Consider the following 20,878-nt stretch of genomic DNA (forward strand, 5'->3'; position numbering starts at 1 on the left):
CTGAGGAACGGCTGCAGAGCAGGGAGGGTGGGGTGGACTGAGCTGGTGGGTGTCTAGAGCACTCACCCCAGGTCCAGTTCAAGCCAACCAGCTCAGCTTTTGTTCCTTTATGAATCAGCCTTCTGCAAATGTGAAGAAAGGGTGCCAGTAGAAATAAAAATAAGCTGCAACAATCTGACGACGGTGAACAGATTCTCGGATCCTTTGAAATGTCCAGGTCATGTTGTAAAGCTGTTCTGAATACTTATCGCTTATCTTTCTATAATAACAGTCAAGACTGCCGGGTAATTTACACTTAATTTTTTTTATTCTCTTGTAGAACATTATCAGTGACCAACTTTCATTCTGGAGGGTAACTGAGAGGGGAGGTCAGTAACCCACTACTCCCAAGGCCAACCCCGTCATGCAGTAACCTTGGGGCCGCACCAGCCCTGGAGCTTTAAATGTATCTACAAAAGGCTCTGTGAGGGCATTTCTCACCACCACAACCAGAAAACACTAGAGGTAGCACCCCAACAAGATGACATCTATAGTTTTTTAAAAAACAAAACCAACTAAGCTCCAGAGTGAACTTAAAATCAGTCACATGAAAGGTAGCCGGCTGTCAGTGGGCCGACCCCTGCTGGGCCTTAAGGGGAATCTGTCATTGGGGCCACCTCGCCCTGGCAAGATGGGATTAGGTCCTGGAAGAGGGCCGATTGGATCAAAACGTGGTCGGAGTGGAGGGAACTGGCTGGGTGTCTCTCCAGGCCCCGGGATGAGTGAATTGATTGGGTCCCCAACATAGGGAAGGGTTATTCTCTCATCGTATTCACCACCAATAATTCCTGGAGGAAGGAGAGAACTGGGAGGAAAAGGCCTGGGGTGCAAGGGGTTGGGGTAGAATGGAATGGGGTGGGGTGACGACGGCAGGAACATCACATGCCGCCCTCTCTGAGCTTCTTTTCTTTGTTTGTGCCTCTTCTTGTACAGCTGTAGAAAAACAAGCACAAGACAGGGTGAGCAGGATGTCTCTCAAGAGCTCCTTTATAGAACTTTCATATAGAGCTATCCTTTCCTTTTCCCACATGCTCAAGGCAAAGAAACCAGTGTCCAGAGAGACCTTTTACTGGTTTCTGTCTGCATGAACAAGGGAGCAGTTGTGCACACAATGCCAAATGAACTCTATTCTTTAACCGCACTGCAACTGAGCAGCAGTGCCAGTCTGGAGTAACAATATACCCCAAGGAGGGCTGAGTGACATGCACTCTCAAGACTGCAATCCAGAACTCTCACACCCACAGGCAATTAAGTTAGCCTTTTCTCAAAGCGGAAAATTTAAACATCTGTTGAAAATATCATGCCACAAAATAGAAAAAGTTAAGGTACTGGCAGGTGAGTGGGGTGGTCAGCACTTAAGTTTACTGTCTCAGCTAAATTATGTCCCTAATAGACCTCTATTTAAGTAACAAAAAAAAAGATGACTATTTTAGAGGATGGAATGTATTCCTACTATGTATTCTGTACATTTGAGGACTTTCATTGAATTTTACTCTCGGGAGTCCTTCACCCCAAGTTTCTCTTCCTATCAATGTCTTTTATGGTAGGCATCTGCAAATAAAACAATGTAACTTATTCTCTTCCATAATGTACCATTCAAACTAGCTGAACAGCTGAAGACTCCTCCAGCATAAAAACAACTCAGTATTTTTGCAAAAGAGGAAGAAGGGAGACTATTTTATATTAAGGTGAAAATAATCAGTGTTAAGATTTTTTTTTGCTGTGTAATTACAAGAAATAAGGACTGAATCTAAGATAAAAGCTGAAAACATTTTCATTTCCTGAAAATTAGCAATACATTTAATTAAAACAGATTATATTACATCATTATAAAAGCGGAAAGTATGCCCTTAATGTTTTCATTCACTAGTTGTTTCTGTGCTATTAACATTAGTCTTGATATTTAAAAATACCTACTTCTTTCCAATCTGTGTCTCGACCTCTGACAGTACCATCTACAAAGTAAGAACAAAAAAATAAAGATTTAAAAATGCTTCATTCTTCCAGCATCAAGCCTATTTTCTACTCTATTCAGAAACAGTCTAACTTGGTCTAATGGGCTGTTTATATTGCAGAGAACACAGAAATGAATGGGGAGAGTTTTCAGGACATAGAAAAAGGTATGTGAAGCTCAGAATCTCTTTATAATAATGCTATGTTATGATATTTCCTACTCTTAAAAAAAAAAAGCCTACAACTTAAAACTTCTGCAAGCTGAGTAACTAAGACCTCAGTAAGAAAGAATCCTTTTCTTGTTAACATGTCATCGTGGCAATCACCTCGAAAATCCCGTAGATATAAACACCTCCACAGAAGTTGGTCATTTGAAGCAATATAGAGGTCGCGACAAACTGCAGACAAAGACAGCACAGAACGAACATCCAAAAGGCGGAAGATCCGTAGTTTCAGCTCCAATGGGAGGACCACCAACCCAAACACATCTGGCAGGTTCAGTGCTAAAAGGAAAATAAAGAATAGATATCACCAAGTGAAGAACGTCCAGTTTTTCCCACATAGTCAACCAACTGTGCCAACTTTCTAGAGAGATGATAAACTAAGTGGTAGTCAATTATCCAAGCATATGTCATCTATAACAAACTCTTATCCCCAGGTTGACTATATTACTAGTACTAACGCCAAGATCCTTGTTTCCTTTATGTTTTAGTAGAGAGACAAGTTATTTTTAATATAGATCAAATAAATAACTATGACGATTTCTAAATACTAGCCAATGGCCTCTCTTGTTTCAAGCAGTCATCAATGCAACAAAAAATTCTCTTTTCAACTACAGAAAATGGATAATTCACTGGCTTCTATATCTGGTTCCTAATGCTACCACTCATCAGCTGTGTGCCTTGGACAAGTTATTTAAACTCTAATTCAATTTTCTTATCTATAAAATGGGTTCATAATATTACCTACTTCACTGAGTTGAAAATTAAATGTATAAATGCATAGAGAGTGCTTAGAATAATGTTTGGCACATAATAAGCATAATAATAGTTAAATTACTATTATCTGATGTCTAGCAGGCTGGAAAAATAAAGGCCAGGGGAGGTGGGAGGGTGGAGGTAGATAAATTCAGAAGCAAACCAAGAAAGGAAAAGAATAATATATTCCATAGTCAAATAAAATTTGTTTATTATTGACTCCTCTGAATATATGGAATATTCTTCTCCAATAGGGGTTTTTTAATTCACACTATTCTTTTCCCTCACCACCAAAAAAGAAGAAAACTATGGTGATAATAGTTTGGCACCATGCACCTTGAGACCTAAGACATTATTTTTCTACATACAGATAGCAGATAAAGGCCACACATCTATCCATATAAACCAGACCTTATTTACCAGCTAAAAGACTGTGGTAGATTATGACTCCACCCTATCACTTCCTACCCTATAACTGCACTTGCCCTTCCCACTACTGCCATGTTGGGCCATCCTGACTTGCTTTTTCCAATGAAATATAAGTGGAAGTGGCATATCTTTCTGAACAAAAGTTTTAAGAATCAACACGTGGTTAGGCCACTGGTCCCCTTTTCTCTGTCCCAAGAAGAGCAAGGGCTAGATAAGTACTCACTGCTCCTTCAGCTAAAGCTACCCCCACACAACAGGTACATGACTGAGAAGTAAATGTGTGCTTTAAGCCACTGAGATTTTAATGTATTTTTACTACAACATGAATAAGAGAAAGCTAATGCAAGGTCTTTGAATGAATTATAAACCTTATTGAATTACAGTTTCATCATCTATAAAATGAGAAGAAAATCTACTTCAAATCGATGAGCATTAAATAAGAATGCATGTGAAATATCCAAAGTACCTAGCATAGAGTCCAATAAATAGTTTTTTATAAAAAGTAGACCCAATTTACAGGCTATCATTATTTATTTATGTATTTATTGAACACCTATTTTGGGTGAGACCCTGTGCCAGGCCATGAGAATACAAGGGTGAATAAGATATTCCCTACTATCAAGGTATTCATAACCTTAGGTGGAAAGAAATATCAACAATTATGATACACTGGGAAAAGGGCGACAATAAAGATAGGTACAAAATGCAGTGGAGCTAAAAAGAGGAAGTGAATAGCAATTAAGGAATTAACATTTAAGCTTAGTCTTAAAAGAGCAGAATTTCACTAGGAGGCAAAAAGAGGGAAGAGTCACATGTCATCCTTAAATACACGTGAACTTACTGTTCTTTCCAGCCATTCAACCTGTGATGATTTATCACCACTCACCTTGTCGGGTAAAGGCTAGAAGAGGATACACCAGCTGGTCTTTGAAGAGGCGAGAGAGCTTCTGAAGATCTTTGTATATCTTGGCTACATTTTCCCCTAAAACATTTTCTTAAAATGAAAAATCAAAACACAAAATCAAGTGGAAAAACCTGAAACGATGTCCTCTACTTCTGCCAAACCAAATCAAAGCGGTAAGTCAGTCTGCATAAATAATTCCTATATCAACATAAATGAACTAAAGTCTCTAGCAGAAGAAGAAGTAGGCAGTGGGTGACTCTGAACACTGAATCATCTTTAAACAAAAATTTTTCCTTCATGGACCTATTATAAAAGTAAAGAGGAACTCATAAACAAAAGGATAAATAACAGTACCCAATACATACCAGATACTACACTGTAAGACAGTAAAAGCTGATTAAAATGACTTGTCAAATAAGCAACACATTCTTACCCAACATAAAAAGTACACATTGAAAATATTTAATATAAACTTGTAATCTAACAGTATTAACTTTCTTCCTCCTTTTTCACTTCCTTTTACCTTATTTAACAGCAACCAGATAATCTGAGCTACATTCCTATAAAAGCTGATTTTAAAACACAGGCTCAGGAGTCAAATCTACTCCAATCCTAAATTCTACCATTTACTAGCTCTTTGACCTTGAAGTAACTTAATCTCCTCTAGACCTTTTTCCTGATCTACAAAATGAGAATAACCTCTATTGCTATAGTATGTAGAGTACTTCTACTCCCCACAGCCAGGTCCCCCCCCCCACTATAGAAATAAATATATGGCATTGTAGCAAGGAATTTCAGGCTCTTCTGGTCTTACTGGTAAGACCATCTTCATGGATTTATCAGTCCATGTTTTCTCAACAGAAATAGTACTACTCCCAATAGGGCAAAAATCCCAGCTATTACACTGGTTTCCAACCCTCCAAAGGACCACAGTAACAAATAAATATACAGTTCCTCTACGGAATGAACATTTCATGGGTGAGAATCATTTGGGAGGAAAAATATGCATGAAGTCTCCTTATGGGCTTGGTAATTGAAAAAACAGTTAAGAAACACTGGTAGTAGGACATTAAATGTTCAGAGACCATTATAAATATGTATTCCGATGTCTCCTTTTCCTATCAGTTTTAGTTTATGTAAGTCTCTCAGGGCCTTATCTCCCCCGGAACTAACAAAAATAAGTCTCTGGACCTTCAAAGCAACGATCTAGATCTAGGCAGCCTTCCTTAAAGCCAGCCCCCCACGCCGTCATGCAACTCCCCATCTGGACTGTAAAACCTGCCTAAGTTTTCTGTGAGGATAGAGTGGAAAATACATCAGTAATGGCATATATCCAGCAGAAGACAAGTACTTAAGAGATGTTCATTCCTCTCCACCCCATCTCTTCTCCTTCAACTCTCACACCTCAGTATTAACTCAAAAAAGCAAGCCTGACTTCTTTGCATCTATTCACTTTCTCCAATGTAGGCATAACCATGCCTAGAATGCAAAATTTTGGCAAAGTTTCTGTCTGCATCAAATAGCAACCAAATTTATATAAAGTAAGCAAACATTGTGGGCGCAATTTTTCCTTTAATAATCTCCAATAATGAAGTTGCATTATACGGTTTCCACAAAACACAGATCTTCTTCGTACTGGTTAAATACAATGCTAGAATATCCTCAAAGATTAATTCTGAAATTATGAAACATCAGGGGTGTGTGCTGTATTAAATATTAGTATCATTCCATATGGAAGTATAAATATACTTCAGCATCCAAGACCCTAAGAAAAAAGGGAAAGAAACTAAAACTTGGCAACACTGTTTTGAATCTGCTTTAATCTCATTCAGAAATTTTGGGTCTTTGGAACACTACTGCCCTATTTTGTTTTGTTTTGTTTTGTTTTTTCAAGTGAGCCTCTCAAAGCTTCATTCCAAAAGTTAAGTCATGGTTATACTACCTGATTCCTCTTTGCAAATAAAAGATTCTGGCAGCAGCTGCAGTCTTTTCACACTTCTAATCTCACTGTTGAGTTTTAGGGTAGCTGTAAATAAGCAAAAGAAAGATGGGAAAGTTTTGTCAGTTCATTAATTGCCTTCACTTTTTAGTATGGACCCGCATGTCCTTGCCCCGGTATACGAAGGACACATGACCCAAAAGCACTTCTCTATGCTTATTTCCTTCCCTCACGGCAAAGTGCAAACCTACGTCACATTAAGTAAAATCACTCAAAAACACCACTACGGTATCACCAAGTATCACCAACAGCACCTTATTAGTAACTGAACATATGCAGCAAGGGTAACAGGAGACAGTTAAACACAATTCAGTCATTATGTCTAACGCGGTCACTAAAAACTCCATCTATTTTTTATTTAACCCTTCCTTGGCAATGAGTCTTCCCCTGTTTATTAAAGGAATCCTGCTGGTTTTCACAGTAGCATCCCTCTCTAGACCCAGAGGACCAATATTCTTGATATCACCAGAGAGTTCATTTTTTAATCCTATATACAAAGGCGCACTTCGTATCATTCCAGGAAAGAGCCAGTGACGGGCTGGTGCACGTGTGCACCGAGCAGGATGTCTCAGGTGAAGCAAAGATTTCAGGACACACTGCTCCTTTTCAAAGAACCACGCCTGGAATGGTTCTGGAATGGCTGTCTGCCATGCAAGTCCACAAGGAGCTGAGTTGCCAAGAATTAGTGAAAGAACAAAAATCAGAAACCAAGACATTTAGCAGGTCTTCTCTATGTTAAGCATCTTAAAACTAGTAAATACAGGTTAATAGACATGTGTTGTTAAAATGTTTTTATGAAACACAGGCAGAAATCACATTCACTAACTGATAACTGCAACCCTGCAAGTGGTAAGTGATGAGCAGCATGATTAGATCCTGCTGAGCCTCTGGGGAAAAGACTGCCCAACTAAACGTCCCGTCTGCTAACGGTGACGAGTTGCTGAAGAGACTTCGAAGATCGTTGTGCCATCAAGATGTCATGTCCTAACAAATGTGGAATACCACCAAAGATGTTAGAGCTGAAAATCTGAGATTTTTCAGTAACATGTCAGAGCTCCTTCATGGCTCAGTGGGTTTAGGGATCCAGCGTTGTCACTGCTGTGGCTCTGGTTACAGCTATGGTGCAGGCTCCACCCCTGGCCGGGAAACTTTCACGTGCCACTGGGGCAGCCAAAAAAAAATTTTTTTTCAAAGAATCTAGTGATTAAAAAGAAATAGAAGAATTTATATAAAAGGGGACCTTAGAACTACATTTCAAAGATCAAATCAATGGAAGTCAGTGGCTTTCAAATAAACTTTGGCAGAAAAAAACATTTTTTAAACAAGATTTTACAAGGGACCTCACTAAACAAGACAGACAGACATGTTACTGCTCCAAGTTTAAGAAATGACAGGGGCTTGGCTAAGCCTCCTCCTTGCTTCCATCTCAGCAGAAGCTAGTACCTGCAGAACATGTTGAAAACCACTGAGCTGAGGCACAGCGAAGCAACTGTCCCTGCTGTACAAAAGATGAGAGGTAATGAAAAATAAAAATGCAGTCATTCCTATCATACCATACTCTCTAAAGGGTAAACCTCAAAAGTCAAAATACAACAAAAGAGTTGAGTCACTAAAATGGATCTCCAGGATGTGTGATTATGAAATTATTCTGCAGACCCTTGGGAGCTGGTATAGGTCTCTGGGAGGCATCTGAGCTAAAATGAAACACAAAAATGGAATGTATTGCTATCCAGCAAAATTTCCTAGTGTGAGAGAGAACCAGAAAAAGAAATTCTATTCAGAGTGACCTTGGTGGGTGGCGAGGGGAGGTCAGGGGATAAAACACACACATACTGAGGCCTCAAAACCCTCAGCGGTACTTCTATGCACTCAGAGATCCAAACTGGATAAAAAGTGACCCCGGCTCAGTCTCACCTCTCACTATCTCTCAGTTCAAGACCTTGCTTAGAAAAACAAAAATAAAAAAGCCATCCACAGGCATAAAGAAAAAGCATTCTTCAGAGAGTTCATAGGTACTAGACTCATCTCACTCCTGTTATCACAACTCCCTCCTGGAGCAAAAAATTGCAAAGTTAAGACAGCAAAAACGTATCGCTGCCCCAAGAGTGAGGACTGCTGGCATAACCATCAGCCCATATTCTTTAGCCTTTCAGGCCCATGTTATCAGTGGTCTCAGGATTAAGCAAAGCTGAGGAAGCCTCCTATCACGACAGCCAATTCCCAAAGTGGCTATAAAATGTTTGGAGAGAAACACGTGAGGATTCATAAACTAACGACCAGGACGAGGCATCCGATTACCGTTTATGACGATGAGGTTTCCCAAAGGCACACAGGTGAGAGCAGCAGAGCCGCCCTCACAGAGAGGATGCGTGTACTGCAGCTTATACACGCCCCCTGACCTCCAGTTCTCGGGCATGGACACGGCTCTGGCTTCAGTCCCCTGGGGAATGACATGAAAGGGAAACAAATAATGAAGAACATAGTACTGCTGAAAAGATTAAAAATCCAAGAGGCCCCTAACTCGTCGACAAACAAGCATTCCATACAGTCCCTTTAATCAAAAATCTATCAAACCTTAATACTTCTACTAATAATACCTTGAGAGAAAAAATATTACATTATCCACCATCAAAATTCTTGTTCAAATAGATAAAGTAACATCAGAGGAGTTCCCGTCGTGGCTCAGCGGTTAACAAACCCGACTGGTATCTATGAGGACTTGGGTTTGATCCCTGGCTTTGCTCGTGGGTTAAGGATCCAGTGTTGCCATGTGCTGTGGTGTAGGTCGCAGACGCAGCTTGTATCCAACGTTGCTGTGGCTGTGGTGTATGCCGGCAGCTGCAGCTCCAATTTGACCCCTAGCCTGGGAACCTCCATAAGCCTCAGGTGCAGCCCTAGAAAAAAATAACATAAAGCATAATATGACATAACATAAAATAACATCGAGATAGACTGATTCCTCCTGACAAAGTCTTGCTTGTCTGCCTAGCAAAGCCAGAGAGATCATCACTCAAGACCCCAGCACAAATACCATTCCCTTTGTGAAGCCTTTTTCAAAACAAAGCCTGGTTTCTATCATTCCCACTCTTTTTCACCCTCTAACATTCCAATCATACTTCTATTGTTAGATACTTCTACTGTTAGTTATAATACAATGTTGTTTGCTTTTTATTTGTTTCTGTCTCCCACTTGGGGATTCCTTGAGGACAAGCACTGTCCTGATATCTTTATGTTCTGCTTCCTGGCTCAGGGCACGGCATGGAGTGCATGTTCAATGGTCAGTGAGTTAGTCCATGTCCCTGCTACTGATCACCAAGCCCACAGGCCAGCAGCACAGCTATTAGGTGGAATGTGCTCACACGGTATCCCAGGCTCCACCCTCCTCTGTGAATCTCTGGCATCCTATATACGTAGATGTTTCTGCTACAATTTAGCCAATACAGTAAAATGGTTTGTATACTTGTCTTTCCTGCTCTTAGACTGTAAGCAACCTGACAGCAGAAACAAAGCACTGCACCTGACATTGGTAGATACTTACCAAATGCATAAGGAATGAATGAATGACTATAAGCAACTCCAGGAAAAGAAAAACATCCCTCTTCCTAACTGAATCCTGTTCCGTTACTGGCAATTCATAGAGCCACTAACGAAAAATAACCCAGTCAGCACCTATCTAGTCCTGCCCAATCCACATGCACTGACCATATTTTATCTACATATGATTACATATCATCTTTTGGGGTTTTTTAAATCATAATTGTCATCAATTCTATAATACTAATTAAAAGCTGACGAGGAAATGAAAGAGGAAAAAAGAAGGAAAAGAGGGAAGGGCGCATTTACTGACTGCCTACTGAATGCCCATCGTTTTGTGTGGCACTTTACATTAATACCCAGACACATTTAATAGAGAAATCTAGAACACCACCCCTTTGCTAATAGGAAACCTAAACCCTAACAGGATGCTTGTTTTCTGCTTATAGTCTTACCTGAGGCATGTAACCCGACTCCAACATGAGCAGATGTATCGACACTATCAGAGCATCGCTGGGGCTGGAACAGTCAGCTGACTGGTACAGGGTCTCTAATGAATGCGGCACTTGCCCTTCCACCGATTCGCTACAGAGCATTGGTTCTGAGGGATAGAAACCTGTGCCCTCTTCCATATCCACAACATCTTGATCCGGCTCGGCTTCAGAATTTTGACTAGGCCCTGACTGAAAAGGATAACAAAAACAATGAATTCATTAAATAGACTTTCATTTTTTTTCCACATATATATATATAGTCTTTTTTAGGGCCACACCCGCAGGCGGTATATGGAGGTTCCCAGGCTAGGGGTCGAATCAGAGCTAGACCTGCCGGCCTACCCACAGCCACAGAAGCACGGGATCTGAGCCACATCTGCGATCTACACCACAGCTCCTGGCAACGCCAGATCCTTAACCCACTGAGCAAGGCCAGGGATCGAACCCTCGTCCTCCTGGTTCCTAGTTGGATTCGTTAACTGCTGAGTCATGACGGGAACTCCAATATTTTGTATCCTAAGTAAAGTGAGATTAGTGTTCAGAGCCAAAGCATGGCAGTGGGTTCTGAAATGGTACACATTTCAAGCGAGCCCCCTAAACAAATGAGCCAGGAATCTGCTCCTCCGTCCTGAACTCATCTCCATTAATTCTGCCTGGTAACCAGAAAACCAGGCTAAAAACCTGGAAATCATCCTAGACTCCCTCCTCGATGACCTTGCTAAACCCCACCCGCCTCTGATCAGTCTTCAAAACTCCTCGGAATCTACCTCCTAAATATCCCTGCAATTTGCCCCTTCCTACTCCAGTGCATTTCAGACTTTCTCTCCTAGCCTCCAGCAGTAGCTTCTTAAGTATCCCTTAACTCCACTTTCTTGTCTTCCAATACATTTCCCCCACAGCTGCCAGGGGTTTTCAACCATTGAGAATCCAATTACATCCTATGGCTCAGCCTAAGCTTGCCAGTATTTCCCCAGTGCAGACAGCACTGCCTTGGGGCAATGTGACCCCGAGTGATCTTAGGAAAACAGAGGTCTATGATCAAACAAGTTTGGAAAATGCTACGTGTCACAGCCACCTAACCTCACCCTGTATATTCACAAAATACATGTTGGTATTATGAAGCTCTGAGAAGTCCAGTAAAAATAGAAAGTGTGCATAACATTTAACCAAGAAACACTATCTTCCTTCCTGTACACTTAGCATCCCCATAACACTTACTTATAATCTTAGGAGACAAGCTTTTCATAGAGGACACGCTGAGAAATGCAGTGCTACAAAATAAAGGCCAAACTCCTAAACTCCTTAGCATACAAAGCCCTTCTTCACCGGATCCCTAACTCTGTATCAAATTCACGTTCTGCACTCCCTTCCCCCCATCCCCACCTCTTCAGGTAATACAGAGCCCCTCTCTGCCTTGCACAGGCCTTGATTATTGCACTTTATCACACTGCGTTCCAACTTTCTGATTACACACCAATACCTCACCTTGACCACAAGCTTATTAGACAGACGACATGTCACCCATTTTTTAACACCAGCACAGTACCTGGCACAGTAGGTACTCAATAAATGCTTGTTGAATAAATGCTAAAGATAATATCTTACAATTTTCTTCAGTGTTTTCTAATTTGCACCACACAAAAATTCCGTAAAACAGGCACAAGACAGATGTCGCCTTTTTACATATGCCGTAATTTTTATTTGGATTAAATAACATAATCAAGGTAACCAGTTAATAAAAATTTGAAATGAACCAAGATCTCCAGACTCACGGTTCAGGGTTTTTAGACATAATATACTGCTTCAGTAAGACTGAGTTACCTATGCTAATTTTGCTCAGAAAGACTGTTTCCGAGGTATGTGCTCAACTCCTAATGCAAAGCACATGTTTCTTCTTTTAAAATTCATATTTCCATTAGAAAAGGAGCAGAGGAAATTAAAATTACATAATATGAGTGAAACAGTGGAAGAATGTAAAGGAGCAAAAGGCTATTCTCCCAAAATCCCTGAGGATCTAAGCTCAGGTGACTTATGGAAAAGATCCCGATTCACTTGTTAAAACCTAGAAGCCAGTGACAACCCACACTACCTAAAAATGAGGCTCCATCATATTTCTGAGCAAAGGAGAAACTACTTATTAAAACCACTTAACATCTATTTTAAATGATCTTAATTTTTTCCATTATAGCTGGTTTACAGTGTTCTGTCAATTTTCTACTGTAGAGCAAAGAGACCCAGTCACACACACATACATTCTTTTTCTCACATTATCCTCCATCATGCTCCATCCTAAGTGACTAGATATAGTTCCCAGGGCTATACAACAGGATCTCATTGCTTATCCATTCCGAAGGCAATAGTTTGTGTCTATTAACCCCAGATTCCCAGTCCAACCCACTCCTTCCCCCGCCCCCTTAGCAACCACAAGTCTGTTGTCCAAGTCCCTGAGTTTCTTTTCTGTTAACACCTATTTTAAATTATTAATTACAAGCATACCTTGGAGATACTGTAAACTGGGTTCCAGACCACAGCAATAAAGCAAATACTGCGGCAATAAAGCAGGTCACATAAATTTTTTGGTTTCCAGGTGCATACAGTAGTTATATTTACACTATACTGTAGTTATTAAGTGTGCAATAGCATCATATTTAAACAGTGGACATACCTTAATTTAAAACATACTTTATTGCTAAAAAATGCTAAGCATCATGTGAGCCTTGAGCAAGTTGTAACCTTTTCGCAAGAGTAACATCAAAGATCTCTGATTACAGGTCATCATAACAAGCATAATAATAACAAAAAAAAGTATGAACTATTTTGAGAATTACCAAAATGTGACACAGAGACAGAAGTGAGCAAATGCTGCTGGAAAAATGGCACCAACAGATTTGCTGCCAGAAAGCTTCCATTTGTTAAAAAAAAAAAAACAATATCTACAAAGCATAATAAAACTTAGTGCAGTAAAGGGAGGTATACTGGGGAGTTCCCTCCCGTTGTGGCTCAATGCTAACAAACCCGACTAGTATCCATGAGGATGCAGGTTCGATCCCTGAACTTGCTCAGAGGGTTAAGGATCCGGTATTGCCATGAGCTGTGGTGTGGTCACAGACCCAGCTCAGATCTGGCATTGCTGTGGCTGTGGTGTAGGCTCGCAGCAGCAACTCCAGTTAGACCCCTAGCCTGAGAGCTTCCATATGCTGCACATGCATATGCGGCCCTAAAAAAAGCAAAAAAAAAAGAAGAACGTATACCTGTACATATGCTCTTTGCTTTTTAAGCCTAAATTTGGTCACTTACTCCATTACTGACAGTCATGTGGGAGGGAATATATGTGGGGAAAATATTTTAAAAGGTTACTCTAGACTGATAATGACAGGGGAGGAAGATATCAGTCTCCTCTGGTGCGCTTATCAAACCTCACTCCTACTCTGTGAGAAGCACTGACGTGTCTGAGCCATCCTGATACGATATAAATACTTACCATATTCTTCATGCATGTGGAAGTGAGAAAAAAGTGTTTCGCCCCACCTCTAAACAGATCATTTGGTGTGTGTCATTCACCAAAGAGGGGACAAGGGACTGGAATGCAACTTCGAGCTAATATTAGCGTCTGACACCATGCTCTCCCTGTTCCTCAGTAAAGACTCGGAGAGTCACTTTGCCGTACAGCAGAAATGGACAGAACATTGCGAACCAACTAAACTAGGAAAAATACAAGTCTTAAAAAAAGAAAAAGGAATAAAACTGGAAAAAGAGACTCAACAGGTACTAGATGAATTCCCGGATGAAATAAGAAAACCAATTTATACTTAATGACAAAAGCAAAATTTTCCTATTATCTCAGGCATTACCCATCTATTTTTCTTTTCCAATGCTCCATTCTACATTAATTAGCAAGGAGAGCATACTATTTTAAGTACTTAAAGCATTATTTATGAGATTTCAAGCTCAGTTTCCACCCTAAGATTTTTACGGTCATCCTATACGAGTCTTAGAATACAAAACAACCTGCTTTTAGAACTGAAATTACTAACTTGAGGCAACACTAATGTCTCGAAATTTTGCAAAAAGAAACTAGTAAAGTAACTCATAAACACCATGAAAAGTTCCATCTTAATGGATGATTTTAACAGTGCACAGAAGTGAAGGGGAGTGGGTCCTTCTGCCAGAGTCTCTGAATGAGTCTCTCAGCAAAAAAGATTCAGAAATGTAATTTAACTGTCTGGCTAAATATACTCATTCATTCCCTAGACTATTTCTACGAGACAGAAGCTCAGAGATACATCATAATTTCTGGGGAAATTTCTGATCTTTATAAAAACTTTTTTAACACTTAATTTCTCTGGATGCTATTACTAAAAATCTAGACATAGATGATTCTCATAACTTACCGATCAGTTAAAAAGCATTTTTAATATCTGTCTATACTTAATGACATGACAGGACAATGAATACCTATATTTAAGGCCTGAAAAACAAAGTTAAACAATTATAAGATGGCATATGTATTGGTATTAAAATATTAATAAAGTGATCATTTGTGCCAAACAAGAAATCAAACGGCAGGGTAACAAATAATGAGATGTTTACAAAGCAATAAAGATGATCAATACAAAAAAACTGAAAACACTTGGGCTGCAGTTGGCAGGGCCTTGGAAGATGGGCAGACATGTGGACAGGAAGGCAGGTGGGGGGAAAGGGAGTAGGCTCCAGGCTGGGTGGACAGCGAAAGCAGAGAGCGAAGCACCAGGCTGTGTGTGCATGTGCGGGTGTGAGCAGGTTCAAGTCCACGTGCTGGCTGCTAGCAGGAAAATGAGGAGCGAGAGGTTGGTCTAACTGGAGATACAGTTTACTGGAGGCAAGAACAGAACCAGCCCCTGAAAGGTTGCAAGGCAACTATTCAGAAAGCCTAAAAACTAGGTCTGGGGGATACACAACATTTTCCTCCTCTGTAACATGAGAGGGTTGAACGGGAGATCGCTGGTCTTTTTCAGTTCAAAAATCAGGAGCACAGGCATATTTGTGACACAGAGTTACCTAAGAGCAGGGAAACAATAGAATCAAAAATGCGCACTAAGAAGATGAACCCAGAAAGCAGACTGAAGAACACACATTAGAAACCTGGAATGGAAAGGGCTTGTTTAGGGGCTGGATCTCAGGAATCAGAAATCACCCCAAGGTTTGAAGCCCACGATAACAGGAGTACCACTGACAGAGAAGGGAGCTGGTTTGGGAAGATAAGAACATCAGTGCACATATTTTCAAATTTACACAGGCATCTAGATTCTGAGGTGACAATTCTTAAAACTTAATAATTTTTAAATACACACACCCATACATACACACTCTGATATATTACTTAGCCATAAAAAAGATGAATTTCTGCCATTTGCAACAACACAGATGGACCTAGAGGATATTATGCTTAGTGAAATAAGTCTGGAGTTCCCGTCGTGGCGCAGTGGTTAAGGAATCCGACTAGGAACCATGAGGTTGCGGGTTCGGTCCCTGCCCTTGCTCAGTGGGTTAACGATCCGGCGTTGCCGTGAGCTGTGGTGTAGGTTGCAGACGCGGCTCGGATCCAGCGTTGCTGTGGCTCTGGCGTAGGCCGGTGGCTACAGCTCCGATTCAACCCCTAGCCTGGGAATCTCCATATGCCGCGGGAGCGGCCCAAGAAATAGCAACAACAACAATAACAACAACAACAAAAGACAAAAAAAAAAAAGAAATAAGTCTGAGAGAGGAACAAAAACTCTGTTATCACTTACATGCGGAATCTAAAAAAAAAAAACCAAATGATCTATATGACAAACAGAAACAGACTCACACAGATAAAGGCAACAGACAAGCAGTTACTAGTGGGAAGAGGGGCACTTTAGGGGTATGGGGTTGAGATACAAACAACTATATACAAAATAAACCACAAGGATATATTGTACAGCACAGGAAAATATAGCCATTATTTGGTAATAACTCTAAATGGAGTATAATCTATTTAAAAAATGAATTGTTACATTGTGCACCTGAAACTAATATTATAAACCAACTATACTTCAATAAAAATAATTAAAATAAAAATAAATTTCCTAAATTATCTAGGATTGGGTAGAATGTTTAATTGATAGATCATACTCCATACAATGGATTTTTTTTTTTTTGGCCATTAAGAAATGATTATTGAGCATAAAACAAATAAATTACTTTTCTATAAATATAATCTGCAGTCTACTGATGATAATTATTCTGACTGGTACAGAATTCAATTGAGCTATCAGTATGATTCATCGACTACTCTATTTCTTGTCTTAATATTAATACCCACCATGCTGTCATCATTCCAGACATCAGATTGGGCTGCCTGTCCTTGGAATGAATCACTCAGTTGTTCATCCTGTATGCCGGATGGACTGAAGCTGGCGGCCAAAGAGGGTTGATCATTATTCTGGAGTGAGGAATGCTCTGAATCTGTGGATGAAGGTAAGTTAGGTGCTGGAATGGCATCTTCAAGAATCAAACATATCAAGTCCCCAGAAACAATCCCATATGAAGCCAAGGTCTCTTCATCTCCAGTGAGGGCATCCTTGTTGTTCAATGTAATTGCAAACCGGGCATCAGAACTGCCAAGAAAGATGGATAAGGATGGTAAGAGCTACCTGTTACTATGACCCTCAGTAGTACATTTGGAACATATATAAGGTACACGGTACGACGACCCCAGCAGAACTAATGAAAACAAAACAAAAATGAGAAGAATGCCAAAGCTTGGAAAACTATCAAAGTCATTTGTTCCTATCACCAAATGCCTAGGTTATAGATTCTAGCCTGGGGGATAGGATCAGTAATTCTCTACCATTAAATCCATGTTTTCGTCAGTTTTAAGATACACTTTTTTATACTGTCATCTTTGAAATGGGGATGCTTCTTTAAAATCAATGACATGTCACAGCTTTGTGGATAGCATTTTTTCATTGATTGTGACGTCAGAATGTACATCTTAAGATTGACAGCAATTGAGAAACAGTGAAACACATTCTTTTTAAAATATAAATTATATCACATCATTCCTCTGCTGAGAATCCTCCAGTGGCTTCTGTGTGACCTTGGAATAGAATTCTTAACGTGGTCTCCAAAGCAACATCTGACCCACTTCCCCTCCTCACCCATCCTCTTACACATCGTTCTGTTCACACGAGCTTTCTATCCATTCTGCAAAAACAGATCAACCTCAGGGCAACCTTTGGGCCTCTGCATTTGCTCTTCCAGTTCTTCAAATGACTGACTCCTGCTCATCATTCAGGTCTCAACCCAACTGCCACCTCTTCAGAAATGCCATCCACCCAGCCTCCATCACTCTATTCCACTCTTGTGCTTTATTTTTATTCTATCATCACTATTTGAAAATACACTTACTTGCTTATCATCTCTCTTCCCTACCATTACCACTAGAATTTAAGTTTCATGAGATCAGGTACCTTGTCTGTCTAGTTCAAAGCTGTATCTCCAGCACTTGGCAGATAGAAGTATTTGTGGAATAGCTGTAACATTAAGCATTAGATGGAAAGATCAAGATGAGGCTGAAATCAGAGCTACCCTAGTCAGTATCCTTCCAGGACCATCAGCTTATGCTGATTCCAAAATACCAGTCCTATGTTAAATGAATATTCATCACCACAAAAAGTCAGATGAGAGCATAGAGATGACTGAGTATACAATTCACTCCTTCTACTGATAAGCTCATCCTTCTCACTGAGAACCAATTATGATGTCTTTTATATGGAAGACAAAACAAATCCAAAAACCCAGGGCTGAACAAGCTAAAAGCTCAAACTAGTCTGAAGCAATGAGCTCCCTCCTTTCTGCAGTACAGATTATCTGAATTTGAGAGACTAACCATCATTTCATCACATGGTGGTGAGAAATAATTAACAAACCATTATAGATCATTTTATAAGATATTCACACACACCAATGCTGAATTCATCAGGTTAACAAAGGGTGAAGTCCTTGGAAAATCATGTTCTGTTTATTCATTCTTATAATACTACATTTTCAAAAGCGCTCCCAATAATTCATTTATGTTTTTGTTTTCCATGTAAATACATTTTTTCTTACCAATTAAAGTGTCTTTGGTAGAGAAATTACTGCAGTTTTAGAAACTACTACTGCTTATGAGAAAATAAGTAGCTTTGCCTCTGTTTCCAAATGTTTTGATAAACACTGAAAATCTGCCAACTACCCAGAAAAACATCATCCCATTTTTAGCAAAAAAAAGAAAGAAAAATATCTCAAATGAACTATGTGTTTATGGATCACTTGTCACAGCAAAAGGTTCTTTTTTAAAATGGTATCCAGTACGATGTTCGTTCAAATATCTATTTGTAAAAAAGGTAAAGAATTGTCTACTTAATAAAATGTCAACCTTCCCTCGTTTTTAGAAAAAAAGAGCTATTTCTAAGTAACATATGGTTTTCCAGAATAGTTTAAAAATGGACCTGTTTTCTGAAACTGTGGGAGAAAAAAGTTAACTTCCACAGAAAATGCCATCCTAGAAACTCCAGGCCTTTAAGAATTTTTTTATGGCAATCCCAGATCCACTTGCTCAGCAAGGACACTTTAATGAAAGTAATAACGTTATAAGGACACACTTTTAAACTGCCCATTTATTATAAAATGAACATACTTTCAGAAGAATGAATTTACTTTCACAAGCTGAAGCTTACATTCCTTGCAGTTAAGCAGCCTCAACTGTAAAAACAGACCTGAAAGAGAAACTAACTTGGGCTCTTGGGTAAACAAAGCATCATACTGAGTTTCACATCCTTTCCAGATTGTTCCAACTAATTAAAAATAATAATAATAATAATAAAATATATATACGTATACATGAGAATACTTTAAAAAGAGAAGTTGGTTTTGACAATTTATGATGGGGTGATGACGCCTACATGCAAAACTCTTAGGTTTAACACCAAGCAAAAAACAACTGGCATGTCAATTAATATAATGCTTAAAAGGAATGATGTCAATCCCTCATTTTCTGTATTTGTTTAATCTGACTTTGAACATAATATTGTCTTAACTTGAAAAATGAAAGGGTGAAAAGTTTATAATAAGGCCTCATTTTACTGAATTCCTTAAAAAAAAAAAAGTAAATTTACAAAAATCTTATGAAAGGAGCCACTTATTTAACAGAAAGGTTTTCTTTTGAAGAATTCATCTAAAAGGCCCCAGAGAACATCTTTTGTATTTTTTCTCAGCACACTCAAATTCCAAATTCGCTAACTCAGTATTTGAAAAGAACCACCCCTACTTTTGGCCCTCTACTCCCAGGGTATGGTCCCCAGAATACGCTTTCGGAAACAAAGCAACCCTATTTGCAGCCTCATAAATAACAGAATTTGATCCATTATTTCTCAATGTCACTGCCCGCTAACTGCAAGGTCTCCAGGATCATCATAAGGGTAACAATGTAAATTACTTCGTTTTCAGCGAGGAAAAAATAAACATATCTTGTCTAGGAAAATAATGTTATTTAAACAGATACACTGCACTTTGTAAAACTTCGCAAAGAGAAGTCAAAGTGCTCACTGCGGGGCCGGGTACACACACACTTAACCGAGTCTTAAAGCTACTGCAGCCTCACCGCAGCGGTAAAAGTCACAGGTGGCCTCGGACAGAGGGAAGGTTTCTTGCTTGTTCTAGTACTTTCCAAACTTTTAAACTGAAATATTCCGACAGCTGGAAATGTGAACTTAAATCGCTGGAAAGGTTTAACCCAAGCCAAATCCATAATTTCCAACTATTTCAAAGGGCGTGAGAATGTGTCGTCCTAGCCTATCCCTGTGTACGTTTGCTGCAAAAACAGAAGCGAAGGCTCACCCTGGAGGGGATCGGGGCCCCCGGGACGCCGAGCCATGACCTCCGGAGCTGGGACCCCGCGAGCTGCAGCCCGAGCGCCGGATGGTCCTCCGGTCGGCGCGCGTCACAGTCGCAGGGTCGCGGGCCCGGCAACATCCCGTTCCCCGCCCGGCCTCACGTGACGGCCCGGGGCGTACCCGCACCGCCCCGCGCTCCTCCCCGACCTGCCGCGCACCCCCGCCTCTCCGCGGCGCGTACCTGTACCCACAGGTGGGCAGCAGGGCCTGACTCAGGTGCGCGCGCAGCTGCCCCAGGGTCGGCTCCGCTTCTGGCATCTCCAGCGGCCAGGTCCGCTTCTGAAGCCGGACCCGCAGCTTCATGGCGGCGCCAGGAGGACTCAGGGGCCAGACCCCGAGGCGGCGACGACGATGACTACGGCGGGGCCGGGCAGCTCCCGCCTCAAGTGGCGGCGGCCCTAGAGTGGCGACCACCGGCGCTATGGGGCTGCTGAGGTTTAACGGAGAGAAGGCCCTGCCGCGACGGACGTCCTGCCGGCCTGTGTTGGGAACATGAGCGCTCCGCCCCCCAAGGGCGCCCCCTGGAGCCCACCCTGCTAGGGGCAGCTGGAGGCCTACGCGCAGCCAAGCCACTCTGGGACTCGCGATCGATGACTCGGCGCGCAACGGCGCCC

The 20,878-nt window shown here is 40.7% G+C and overlaps 1 protein-coding gene across 4 annotated transcripts; it reads right to left on the reverse strand.

Moving 5' to 3' along the window:
• Positions 286-20,846, reverse strand: FBXO7 (F-box protein 7). Of its 4 annotated transcripts, none has more exons than XM_005655517.3 (9): positions 20,446-20,846; positions 16,652-16,946; positions 10,291-10,518; positions 8,600-8,741; positions 6,245-6,328; positions 4,285-4,380; positions 2,319-2,495; positions 1,957-1,994; positions 286-972 (listed from the first exon to the last, which is right to left on the reverse strand). In XM_005655517.3, exons 1-9 carry the CDS (start codon positions 20,565-20,567, stop codon positions 583-585), a joined length of 1,572 nt encoding a protein of 523 aa, XP_005655574.2. In that variant the 5' UTR covers positions 20,568-20,846; the 3' UTR covers positions 286-582.

The sequence above is a fragment of the Sus scrofa genome, chromosome 5, assembly GCF_000003025.6.
Source record: "Sus scrofa isolate TJ Tabasco breed Duroc chromosome 5, Sscrofa11.1, whole genome shotgun sequence".
Taxonomy (NCBI): domain Eukaryota; kingdom Metazoa; phylum Chordata; class Mammalia; order Artiodactyla; family Suidae; genus Sus; species Sus scrofa.